This window comes from Asterias rubens, chromosome 5 (genome assembly GCF_902459465.1).
Source record: "Asterias rubens chromosome 5, eAstRub1.3, whole genome shotgun sequence".
Lineage (NCBI taxonomy): Eukaryota > Metazoa > Echinodermata > Asteroidea > Forcipulatida > Asteriidae > Asterias > Asterias rubens.
Genome location: NC_047066.1, coordinates 12,368,656 through 12,381,041, shown reverse-complemented (window position 1 = coordinate 12,381,041; position 12,386 = coordinate 12,368,656). Strand labels below are relative to the sequence as shown.

Genomic DNA, 12,386 nt, shown 5'->3' with positions numbered 1-12,386 from the left:
GGTTCTTACCTGTAATTGTGGGTTACGCCAGCGCGCCAGCTGACCCAAGGAACGGAATTAAAAAGTGTGTTCATAAATACCTCGGACAGTTTCGCTATTCTTATTGGTGGAGAGCGCGTCTAGAGGGTGTGTATAAACCTTTGTTTATGACCGGTAAAAAGTGTTAGTTCATGGGCGTGACGCGCGACCTTGCACCTGTTCTTATAAGACAGTTTCTTCATTCCTATTGGTCGAGAGAGCAACGGCTGTAACAGTTGTGCCACATCACGCGATACGCGCGACGCGCACAGCATTACCTTATAAGGAGTTGTTTACCCGAGGGCGGGTATTTATAAATGGGAATCAAAGTGTGTTGAATCGGTTTTCAACTAGTGGTTTAAACCCGCCGAGGCCTGGTTCTTATAATTTACCTTGACTTCGTCTCGGTAAAATTATCAAGAACCAGGCCTCGTTGGGATTAAACCACTAGTTGAAAACCTCTTCACCACACATTGATTCCTTTATTTAATGTCTCTCAGATTCGGCATCAGTTTGACCCGTTCCTGGGTCTTCTGACTCCGGGACCAACGACGGAGAGACCAATATTGTGACCATTATGACATTGTAACAAAAATGGCATTTTTAAAGTTGAACACAGAACATGCAAAGTTAGACAAAATCTCAATTTCATGCATTTTAATGCCACCACCATCTCCATCTCCTACATTACGAAATGGATTTATTTAGTTCACCGCATTCTGTATTAATAGTATCATAAAGATGTGATTGACGAAATCATGTTAAAGGACTGGACACATTTGGACTTCAAAGACCGATATTCTCACTGGATGTATCCCAATGAACAATGCATAAAATACCGAAATCTGTGAGAACAAATTGACGCAATTGCATGGTCATAAAGTGTTTTTAAAAAAAATTATTGAGAAATAAATTACCTCTTTCTTAAAACTACGTTACTTCTGTCAGAGAAAGCCGTTTCTCACAATGTTTTAGTATACTACTGTCAACAGCTCTCCGTTGCTTGTTACCAAGTAATTATTTATGTTTTTTGTTTTATAACTGCAGTGTCTGTGTGCCTTTAAAACAATCACAAAAACGTTTTCATATAAAATTCGTACCGATTATACAATATTAGCTGTATCGGGCAACCTCGGTAGTCTAGTTGGTAAGACACTGCTCTGGAATTGCAAGGGTCGTGGGTTCGAATCCCACCCGAGTAACATGTCTGTGATATTTTTTTCACAGGACTCGGGAAAGTACTGAGTATACAGTGCTAACACACATCGGTGTATGGGTAAAAACCAAAATTAATATTCTTTATCCCCGATGCAAATTTAACATCTCTAATATTAGTTGATTCACAAAAGATCGAGTTTTTACTGTAAAGCTGTGTCAGGATTGGCAGCTGGCTGATCAACAACATTACATGCTTTGAAAATTAGTATAGACCTTTGTTGAAATCAATTTTGTCAGTAAATTTTCTGAAACATCAATGATTTGTTGATTCGTCTCCACAAATTCAACATAATTTTGAATGTTTGTGTAACATTTCCACAAACTATGAAACTCTGTTGTTGATTTGCAAATGGCTTTTCATAGGTTTCCATCCTCGGTTGGCAAAAATCGGGCTGTCGTGACGTTGCAAAAAAAAAGGGGGTATTTAATGACGCCAACATTAGCACCCGCAGCCACTTAGCCGCCCATCCGGACTTACTAAAATACAATCTACAAACTTCCGTGTCAGAGTTTGCCGGATTCTAAGCCCCGTGTGGCCCTGACCCGTTTCTTGGTCAATATGACCTGGAATCGATGTCAAAATGACTCCGAAAATGGTTCAACTGTTAGGCAGAATCCGTGTTAGAATCCCATGGTTACCACTTATACCGGGCCATATAGCCTGACCCGGTAATGTGTCAGGCTAACCCGGAATGGTTTCAGGCCACCCGGGACCCGAAAATCGAATCCGGGTCACTTCTGACACGGTAGTTTCCAGAGTGAACCAGTCACCACCAATATACATGTTCTAGTTTCTAAAATATTAATACTTGCTTTATAAGCTTATATAATGTTTTCTGGGTGAACAAAAATAATGTAAAATAGGAATTCATAGTACATACACAAAAATAACTATGGAATACAAAATTAACAATGACTAAAACTCTAAAGCTATTAACTAAGAGAAAAATAATGTAAAACGGGAATTCAAACTACATACATACTAGATAACTCTTGAGTACAAAATTAACAAACCAAAATTCTAAAGCTATATTCTTATCAAAATGAGTATTAGATTTAACATCGGTTACCGCAGTTGGATTATTTATTTCTCATCAAATATGACATTTCAGACAGAAATATTTCAAGGGATGTGTTCAACTATCATCATCAATAGACCGTGTAAGTTTTATGGAAATCTGTAATCTTTACGATTTTTGTTTCTTACCAATTCTGTAAAGTTCCTTTAACACAAATAATTATTAGTGTTTCAAATATTATTTTTCTTCCATTTTTTATTTATTTTTTTTTATTTTTACAATGACCTATGTGATAATTGTTTGTAAAGAGCGCAACCCGGGACCCGAAAATCGAGTCCGGGTCACTTCTGACACGGTAGTTTTCAGAGTGAACCAGTCACCACCAATATACATGTTCTAGTTTCTAAAAAATTAATACTTGCTTTATAAGCTTATATAATGTTTTCTGGGTGAAAAAAATAATGTAAAACAGGAATTCATAGTACATACACAAAAATAACTATGGAATACAAAATTAACAATGACTAAAACTCTAAAGCTATTAACTAAGAGAAAAATAATGTAAAACGGGAATTCAAAGTACATACATACTAGATAACTCTTGAGTACAAAATTAACAAACTAAAATTCTAAAGCTATATTCTTATCAAAATGAGTATTAGATTTAACATCGGTTACCGCAGTTGGATTATTTATTTCTCATCAAATATAACATTTCAGACAGAAATATTTCAAGGGATGTGTTCAACTATCATCATCAATATACCGTATAAGTTTTGTGGAAATCTGTAATCTTTACGATTTTTGTTTCTTACCAATTCTGTAACGTTCCTTTGATACAAATAATTATTAGTGTTTCAAATATTATTTTTCTTCCATTTTTTTTTTTTTTTTTTTTTTTTTTTACAATGACCTATGTGATAATTGTTTGTAAAGAGCGCAACCCGGGACCCGAAAATCGAGTCCGGGTCACTTCTGACACGGTAGTTTTCAGAGTGAACCAGTCACCACCAATATACATGTTCTAGTTTCTAAAAAATTAATACTTGCTTTATAAGCTTATATAATGTTTTCTGGGTGAAAAAAAAATAATGTAAACAGGAATTCATGGTACATACACAAAAATAACTATGGAATACAAAATTAACAATGACTAAAACTCTAAAGCTATTAACTAAGAGAAAAATAATGTAAAACGGGAATTCAAAGTACATACATACTAGATAACTCTTGAGTACAAAATTAACAAACTAAAATTCTAAAGCTATATTCTTATCAAAATGAGTATTAGATTTAACATCGGTTACCGCAGTTGGATTATTTATTTCTCATCAAATATAACATTTCAGACAGAAATATTTCAAGGGATGTGTTCAACTATCATCATCAATAGACCGTGTAAGTTTTATGGAAATCTGTAATCTTTACGATTTTTGTTTCTTACCAATTCTGTAAAGTTCCTTTAACACAAATAATTATTAGTGTTTCAAATATTATTTTTCTTCCATTTTTTATTTTTTTATTTTTTGTTTACAATGACCTATGTGATAATTGTTTGTAAAGAGCGCAATATACAATTTTAAGTTATTATTAAAACACATTCCGGGTCATCATCTGTACCATATTCGGGTCCTTGACCGGGACAATTCTGACCCCAAAGTTTAGGAGTGTATAAGTCATTAGTGTTTACAATACTCTACACCTCATTACGTATACAAAATAATGAAACTTCCACTTTTGTGGTCCAGTAATCCATCCTTTCATACTGAACATCCTTTGTCCTCACCACTTGACTCCTATTGGTTCATAGCCAATTGTTTCTGAAATAGAAACTTTAATTGGCTATAATTTTCCCGCTATTTCTGGATCCTTCCCTTAATCCCTTTCCCCTCTTTTGTTTCTATAAATTGATAATTTTGTTTTATGCCTCTGAATAAGGTCCGGTTTGGATCGAAAGCTAATAGGAGACTTTCCAACACTAGGTGGCAGCAGACATACCGGGTAAATTTCCATTGTTTACGTAGTTCTGAACATGTGCATAATTCTGAGAACAATGGATTTACCCGGTAAGTCTGCTGCCCTCTATCGTCCCAGAAAGTCTCCCCTTAAAGGCCATCATTCTACCCAACTCATTATTTTAATATAATCAGACTTTATATAGCTCTCAGCCCCAAAGAAAGAGGAAAGGTGAATGACACTTTTATAGGAAGTATGTATTTAGTCGTGTCTTACACGGCAAAGTCATGTATTATGTTTCAATTCATTTTTAGCATATTTTTCTTTATACAATTTTAAAATCTAAACGCTTATAATTGTAATTGCAAATTATGTAACGAACCAGCATTTTGGCTTTTGTTGTGGCGTGAAGAGATTTAAATTTATAAAAAATAAAAACCGCTGCAGAGAACGTCATGGAACAAAAATAGTTAATGTGAGCTTCAAAGCCCAGGGACAACAATGGTCATTGTCAAGGGTGGATTTCACAAAAATTTAAAGCAATGGACACTATAGGTAGTTGTCAAAGACCAGTCTTCTCACTTGGTGTATCTCAACATATACATAAAATAACAAACCTGTGAAAATTTGAGCTCAATCGGTAGTCGAAGTTGCGAAAAAATAATGAAAGAAAAAACACCCTTGTCACACGAAGTTGTGTGCTTTCAGATGCTTGATTTCGAGACCTCAAATTCTAAACTTGAGGTCTCGAAATCAAATTCGTGGAAAATTACTTCGTTCTCGAAAACTTCCAACTTTCTCACGGATTTTATTTTTTATAACTTTCAGATGGTAGGTTTGAGTTGCGGATGTGGAGTTGGCTGCCCGGCGGTGGGTTTATTGCGATACCGACGGAGACACGAAGTAAACAGCAACCATTATTATGTTAATTATTGTGAGGAGAACGCAAAAATCATCCAGTGAGTTTGGTTGTGGCTGTGGCTGTGGGGAGTCGGATTTAGTGCTATTAGTCACTGTAAGGTTGACAACAGCTCTACTCTTTTCACCCAATATGTTTTGGACAAGACATGTATACCTCCCTTGGTCATGTTTCTCAACAGGTATGATATGCAGAATTTTTCCTTGCAGAATGGTGAATCTTCCCTGCCAGTCATGAGCTATCTCTGTGTCGTTTGGTGAGAGCCATGTTACGGTCGGAGCAGGAATGCCAGTAGCGGTACATTTGAGAGTCACAGATTGTCCATCCAGGGCTGTCAGCTGATTGATGTCCACCATCGCCATCGGTGGTTGACATGAGAGATCATAAATCTCCAAGTCTGAAATCACCGACCCGTAGTTATGATTCGGTCCTTCACATCGAGGCTCAACGTGCGGTTGATTGGTACGCAGCCAGTCTCGTAGACCTGTGAGTCTACAGTCACACTGCAGGGGATTGCCTTCTAGCTCGAGTTGGGATACTGCTCTATTCCTCCCAGATAGAGAATCACCGGGCACGACTTGGATCAAGTTATAACTCATATCCAGTATTTGCAAGTTGTCATAGAAACCCAAGATAGTGTTTGTGTCGTGAATCTTATTGTGAGCCAGTGAGAGATGTTGTAGGTTTGTAAGATGAAGGGCACAGTCATGCAGGTCAACAAGCTGAAGCTCATTTTGGGATAAGTCCAAGGTAAGAATTTCCGGCACCATTTGAAACATCTGTGCGTTGACGCTAGTGAGTTGATTCCCTGCGAGGTACAGACGCTCCAACGACACCAGACCCAAGAAGTAATCAGGATGTAACATGGTGAGTCGGTTGGTGGTGATAGAGAGCTCAATTAAGTAAGACTGGTTGGAAAATACTCCTCCAAACAAAGACGTCAGGTCATTGTCGTCGAGATACAGTGACTGAAGCATGGAGAGTTGACTCAGTGCAGTGGGTGAGATGAACAAGAGACGATTATTGGCTACATGCAGTTCAGTCAGATCGACAAATCCTGACAGGGTTGTCGAGGACAGGTTTGCCAGCAGGTTGGTGTCGGCGTTTAAGAGCTCTAGAGCTTCGGCCCAGGGTGGCTGAATCAAAGAATCGAATGAGTTGTTGCTCATGTCCAGTCTCTTCATCGCGTAGTAGTCTCCTATGTAGATTCCATCCCAGTTTGCTAATCCGTTACTGCCTATGTTGAATGTATCTGTTGCTCCAATGTTCAGGTCTACCGACAGTAGTTGGTTGTGATTAAGTGAAATTGTATCCATGTGGTTATTATCGGTAGAAAAATGTAAATGTCGTATTTCATTGTGATCTAAAAGAAGAGAAGCATTTTTACCATAACTAGAGTGGCCATTCACTTCAGTCAGTCGATTGTATTGCAGGCTTATGACAATGTTTGACAGTTTATACAAGTATACGTTTGCATTTCTGATTAAATTAAAATCGGCCGAGAACCGCTGTACCTTCCTGAAGCTTGAACGAGTAGATATGTACATGTATGTAATGGAGTTATAGTCTACTGATAGCTCAGTGAGAGAGCTCAGCCGACAAGCATTGTAACTATCCAAGTAAGAAATTACATTGTGCTTAACTGACAATATTTGCAGGCTCTCTAGCTCATTGGATTCCAGCAGTGACGTCAGATCAGATATGTTGTTGTGGTCGAGGTACAATTCAGCCAGCCTGGAGAATGTGCCATTGAAATCGTCTGGTGACAGCTCTGATATGTTATTGTGGCTTAGATCCATGATGAGGGCATCTGGGTAGTTGACAGGGATGCAGTCAAGATTGAGTGAGGAGCAGTCAGCCCTTGCAGTGACGTAGTCGTAAACACACTGCGCATGACTGCAGGTTGATGACTGTGAGATGCAGATACAGGCACCAAGACAACACATAAACAGTGTCCATTCAGTGGATCCCATTGTTTCCTATACAGAAATGTGACAAATAACAAATATCCCCGTCAACCACAAAGTTGCTTATTGTTTTAGTACACAATGTAAATAAATAGGGAATAATTTATAAAGCGCCTTTAAAAAAAAAATACAGAGCGCTGTACATAGCATAAATAATACACGCTTTATGCTTGTAATATGTTTCTATACTCTCAGTCAGTACATTCTGCAGTTGGGAATAGAACTATATTTATGTTCATTTGGGTTTTTACTCATATGTGTTAGCACTGTATTTACTCGGTACTTACCCGAGTTCAGTGAACAATAATCAAGGCATATTACCCGGGGTTGAATTCGAAACCACGACCTTTGCAATTCTAGCTAGCAGTGTCATACCAACTAGACCACAGAGATTGCCCGATAGAGGCAGTTCGAATCATATTTTATTTAGCAGCGGGTACTGCAAACGATTTAATAGATGTTTAATTGAATCGGGGAACTTTAGTTAGGATGATCTTGCCGTCCAATGAACTCGGCAAAACTCCCACAAGGGGATTTAACCGCCAAGCTGGCAACAGCCAATCTCTTTCATATAGGCCTACAGGTTTAACGTTTATGATTATGAATTGTGAATTGCACAAATCAAGATTCAGTATAACTATGAATATACGACAAAACTTATCATTGTGAAATCAGTGGTAAGCTTGGGGATTCTAACCCATAACAATTGTAATTGCAAGTCCTGCAGTCTAACCACGTGACCCCGATGTTGAACACGATCAACCTTCCTCTGTGTTGTTTAGTTGCAAACAAGTACAATCCAATTATTGATACCCGTAAGCAAATGAGGACGGGTGGGATTCATCTATAATTTTGTTTCGTTGAGTCCAGCCCAGACGTGTTATTTGTTTGTTTTATTTATTCGATTATTTCAACGAATAGGCCTATATTTTTTTTAAAAGATGAAATAAGGTGGATCTCATGTGACGATGTGCTTTATTATCTGCATACACTCCAAATTGCAGTTTGACAACTTTTGATGATACTAAATTCTGACTCTGTTTGTTTCGTCAGAGTAGTTTAAGATGCATACAAGAGCTGGCGATTGATCATTGCGAACTCTATTAAAATACCGGTTTGAAAAACCGGGTTGGTGTGATGAGAATTAATAACAAGAGTGGACAAAAAAAAAAAAAAAAAAAAAAAAAAAAAGATCGGCAAAAATACAAGGCAGGGTCTTTCACTAAAAGTCTCAGCAGTGAAACCCGTGTGACTATCTACACCACTTGCTGAGAAAACACCAACTAACGTTTTTTTTTTTTTTTTTTTTTTTTGGGGGGGGGGTGAAAAATATCCAAACTATATAATTATGACTTGGAAGGGATCCGTCATGATGTCCATGAATGTCAACATCAACAGCTCCAGTGGTTCTTACTAAGTAAGTGTTATGATAATTTTGGGAGTACTTGCCAATTATCCTACATTTAAAGGCAGTGGACACTATTGGTAATTACTCAAAATAATTATTAACACAAAACCTTTCTTGATGACGAGTAGTGGGGAGAGGTTGATTGTATAAAACATTGTGAGAAACGGCTCCCATAGTTTTTGAGAAAGAAGTAATTTTCCACGAATTTGATTTCGAGACCTCAAATTTAGAACTTGAGGTCTCGAAATCAACCATTTAAACGCACACAACTTCGTGTGACAAGGGTGTTTTTTCTTTCATTATTATCTCGCAACTTCGATGACCGATAGAGCTCAACAGGTTAGTTATTTTATGCATAAATTATGTTGAGATACACCAACTGTGAAGGCTAGTCTTTGACAATTACCAATAGTGTCCACTGCCTTTAAATAACACCGAATACCTTTATGCCATTGCCCTTCCCCATCAGGCCCCATGTCACCCAACTTCCAGCGCTGCACCCATTTAGGGTTGTAAGTGACACACAACTGGAACTCTCGGTACATTATTGACTCCAGAACACCAACATTCTTAATGAGTGATAGAAAATTGTACATACCTATGGAGTTATCGTTGTCGGCAAGATGTAAATTACGGGAAAATGTTCCAGAATTCAGGTAACAATTTTTACCAACTAACTTCCTTATGACGTGATCAAGGTACCACAAAGTGTAATAAACTTGTTTTGCCGATTCTAAGGAGCACCATAAATGCCATGGAAAAACTGCTTTACCAATCGGCTTCACGTAACATTCGAGATGTGTGAGGTAGGATTAGACACATGTGGTTGCAATCAAAGTTTTGCTATTTATTATTGAATAGTTGATAATAACTAATTAAAGATACTATGTCAGATTTTTTGCCCCAAACATAAATATAGATTTTTTTTAGTGTTGAATGGTATTTCAAAGAGTATCACCCGCTCTAACGAAACAAAAGTTTAACTTTTATTTTTAATGGTCAGGAACCATGACAAAAATTTGAAACGTTTCTTATAAAACACATAAGAACTTGTCACGTGATATATTATTGTCGGGATCCCGACAAAAACTAATTTTTAGCACTTTATTTCACTGCTACTAATAATTGGCGGACTTTTTCGAGCAATGGCTCAAATGAAAGCTTGTAACTTTTTCGACCCCCATCAAAATACCTATTGAATTTTAAATTTTGGGGTCAAATCATGTAAAATGATAGCATTCTGTGGCTCCCATACTTTCTGCCCACCATATTGCCAGGGGCTTCCCCTTCGTGTCATAATAGAACAGTTTACCTATACTAGGTGCATTGATATTCAAATAATGAAAGTGTGATCTCCACGGTACAGTAACTCGACTGAAAGGTAGATCAACTTCAAGACCACCATTTGAATTTAAATACCGTTAATACCAGCATCAGCATAGGACAGCTTGGTATATAACTGTTTTGTGCTCAAAAAGTGCAGTTTTGATTCTTCCAACGAAACTTGCCTTTTCGGGCCACACGGTAGAATGTATCAAAGAGTATTGTACATTTTGGGGGATTGACAGACTTTCGGGTCACAGTGTTCTTTTGATAATCCTAGCCAGCTTTAACTGGGTTGTCTCTGTTCCTAATCCTCTGCTGTTCCCTCTCCCACCCAATATCCTGTCCTTACCCAAACCACCCTCATCTCTCATCCATTTTTTACATGTTCCTTGTTGTATCCAAACCTTCTGCCAGTCGTCTTTATTAAGGACCAGTGCTTTTTTAGCCCGAAGGTCATGCCTACTACAAGTTTACTTTGTTTTCCCATAGCTAAACTTTTGTTTGCAAATATTGTTGTTGTACTTTGTGAAATTGCCGACTGAATAATCTCAATAATAATTCGGTTGTCATTCGTTAAACATCAACAAAATGGGAAGAGGGGGGGGGGGGGGGCGACCTCCCAAACCACGGCTGCAATCAACTGCAGGTTGTAGTGATATGATCCATGTTTTTTTTTTTACAAACACAGCAACACAAACTCGCAAGGTGACGTTCGGATGGATATTTAAATGTAGGCCTACTCATTTTTTCGACAAATATCCCACTTGTTTTTTGGACTTTTCAAAGAACAATGGTGAAGTGGTGTGTTGCGTGATATGGTTTGCACTCCTGCCCCCGATTTCACGAAGCTTGCGACGCGTCGCAAGTGCAAGTTGCGACCTGTTACACGTCGTAAGTTGCGATGCTGGACACATTTACGAAACAATGTCAAGTACCAGTGTTCTAACTTGGTGTACAAATCTGTGGAAATTCGGACTCAATTGGTCATCGCAGTTGCAACAATAGAATAATGAAAGAAAAACCACCCTTGTTGCACAATATTGTGTGCTTTCTATGGTGTTCTAAAGACGACACAAAATGTGCGTCGCGTCGTGCTGTCGCGTTGCCTGTTCCGTCGCCCGTCGCATCGTGCCGTCGCGTCGTGTTATCGCCTCGTCCTTCGATGTGCGTCGCGTCGTGCTGTCGCGTTGCCTGTTCCGTCGCCCGTCGCATCGTGCCGTCGCGTCGTGTTATCGCCTCGTCCGTCGCGGTAGTAGTGAATGTAATAATTATGTAACCCATATGTACACCCTTTTCTAGAAATGTCATTTTTACAAAAAGGGATACATCTCATTGAGATAAATAAGATAGGGGGGCCTACTATATTAATTATTGTTGCATATCGAATGAAAAAGTGGTGGCGCCATTTGGAAACGCTTCCTGCGATTCAGAAGCCATACAGCCCACAATCTGACACTGACAGTGACAATTTAATGTTTGACAAGCACAACAACAACATGCAAAAAAAACACTAAAAGAACAAGTTGCACCACTAGATTCGGCATGTTCGGCATACTCACCAATAATTATTTGAATTCATTTTGGCATAATATAATAACAGTAGAAAGTGATGTCATGAAATGTTGCAATTTTTGACAATCATGTGAAAGTAGGCTCCAGGAGAAAGCGTCGTTTCTTTATACCATCCAAACCACTGAAGTCTATGCAATGGATCGAGTGGACGGACAGGCAGCAGTACCAGTAGGAACTCTCAGTGAAGAAGTGTCCTTGGCTTGCTGGCCATTCAACTGGGGGTCCGGCGGCTAAATTTACTTGCTCTGCGCCTTTTTAAAGCTCAAAAGAACCCAGTTGAAGTAAAAATAATGAGTGGTAGAATTCCAAGTTTCAGATATGTTATAAAGAATATGAACTAACAAAGGTTCAAAAACGGTGAATCACTTTTGTTCACCACAAACGTCAACACAGCTGCTGCGCAGACTAGACGAAACTAATTAATAGGACATTGACAAAAAGAAGAAAATGTGCCAGACAGTTGAGGGCGCTCGTTATTTTCTTTCTTTTTTTTTGGGGGGGGGGGGGCGGTAGGAGCTGGTAGTAGAGCGGCCGCTACAAAACGTTTAATCTGCTCCCCAGGTAGCAGAAAGTTGAAGCCCTTAATATCTGCTTTTCTGCTATTCTGAGACCATGGAGGTGGATATAGGTGTTATGAACAAAACTTGTTGGCCTAATTAGGCATAACCTCCTTGCAGAATCTCCTGACAAAACGGCCCATATACTGATTAAAGTTTTTATGTTGGTGTGGCCGGTGAGGAGATTCTGTGTCCCCCCCCCCCCCCGAGATACCGGCTAATAATTATGAAAACGCAGTGGTTACTCTCGAGCAAAATGATACGTACTTTTCGCTCATTCACCAAAGTGTCTTAGTATGTGTCTCAATGCAAATGCATGTCTTTATAGGGACCATTGCTCACAAGCTGCTTCTAAAATGGATCCCGGTATCGTCATCTTGATATTTCCTGCACTTTTTTAGGGCCTATGCTGTATTTTATTTGTTG

General features: G+C 38.5%; 1 protein-coding gene and 1 non-coding gene across 3 annotated transcripts; one reads left to right on the top strand and one right to left on the bottom strand.

The window, feature by feature from the left end:
* The first annotated feature begins 1,147 nt into the window (after positions 1-1,147).
* On the top strand, positions 1,148-1,220 carry Trnas-gga. Its single transcript has one exon. It is a non-coding gene; the product is annotated as a tRNA-Ser (tRNA).
* Positions 1,221-4,959: 3,739 nt separating this feature from the next.
* On the bottom strand, positions 4,960-11,781 carry LOC117290013 (insulin-like growth factor-binding protein complex acid labile subunit). Of its 2 annotated transcripts, none has more exons than XM_033771235.1 (2): positions 11,391-11,781; positions 4,960-7,109 (listed from the first exon to the last, which is right to left on the bottom strand). In XM_033771235.1, exon 2 carries the CDS (start codon positions 7,101-7,103, stop codon positions 5,088-5,090), a length of 2,016 nt encoding a protein of 671 aa, XP_033627126.1. In that variant the 5' UTR covers positions 7,104-7,109; positions 11,391-11,781; the 3' UTR covers positions 4,960-5,087. The 2 variants fall into 2 exon arrangements, with proteins under 2 accessions (XP_033627126.1, XP_033627125.1); XM_033771234.1 differs by lacking the exon at positions 11,391-11,781 and adding an exon at positions 9,104-9,232.
* Between the last annotated feature and the right edge of the window lie 605 nt (positions 11,782-12,386).

What these genes read in the sequence shown, in the direction of transcription:
- LOC117290013 (XM_033771235.1), bottom strand. Translation starts at nt 7,103, where the DNA reads ATGGGATCCACTGAATGGACACTGTTTATGTGTTGTCTTGGTGCCTGT.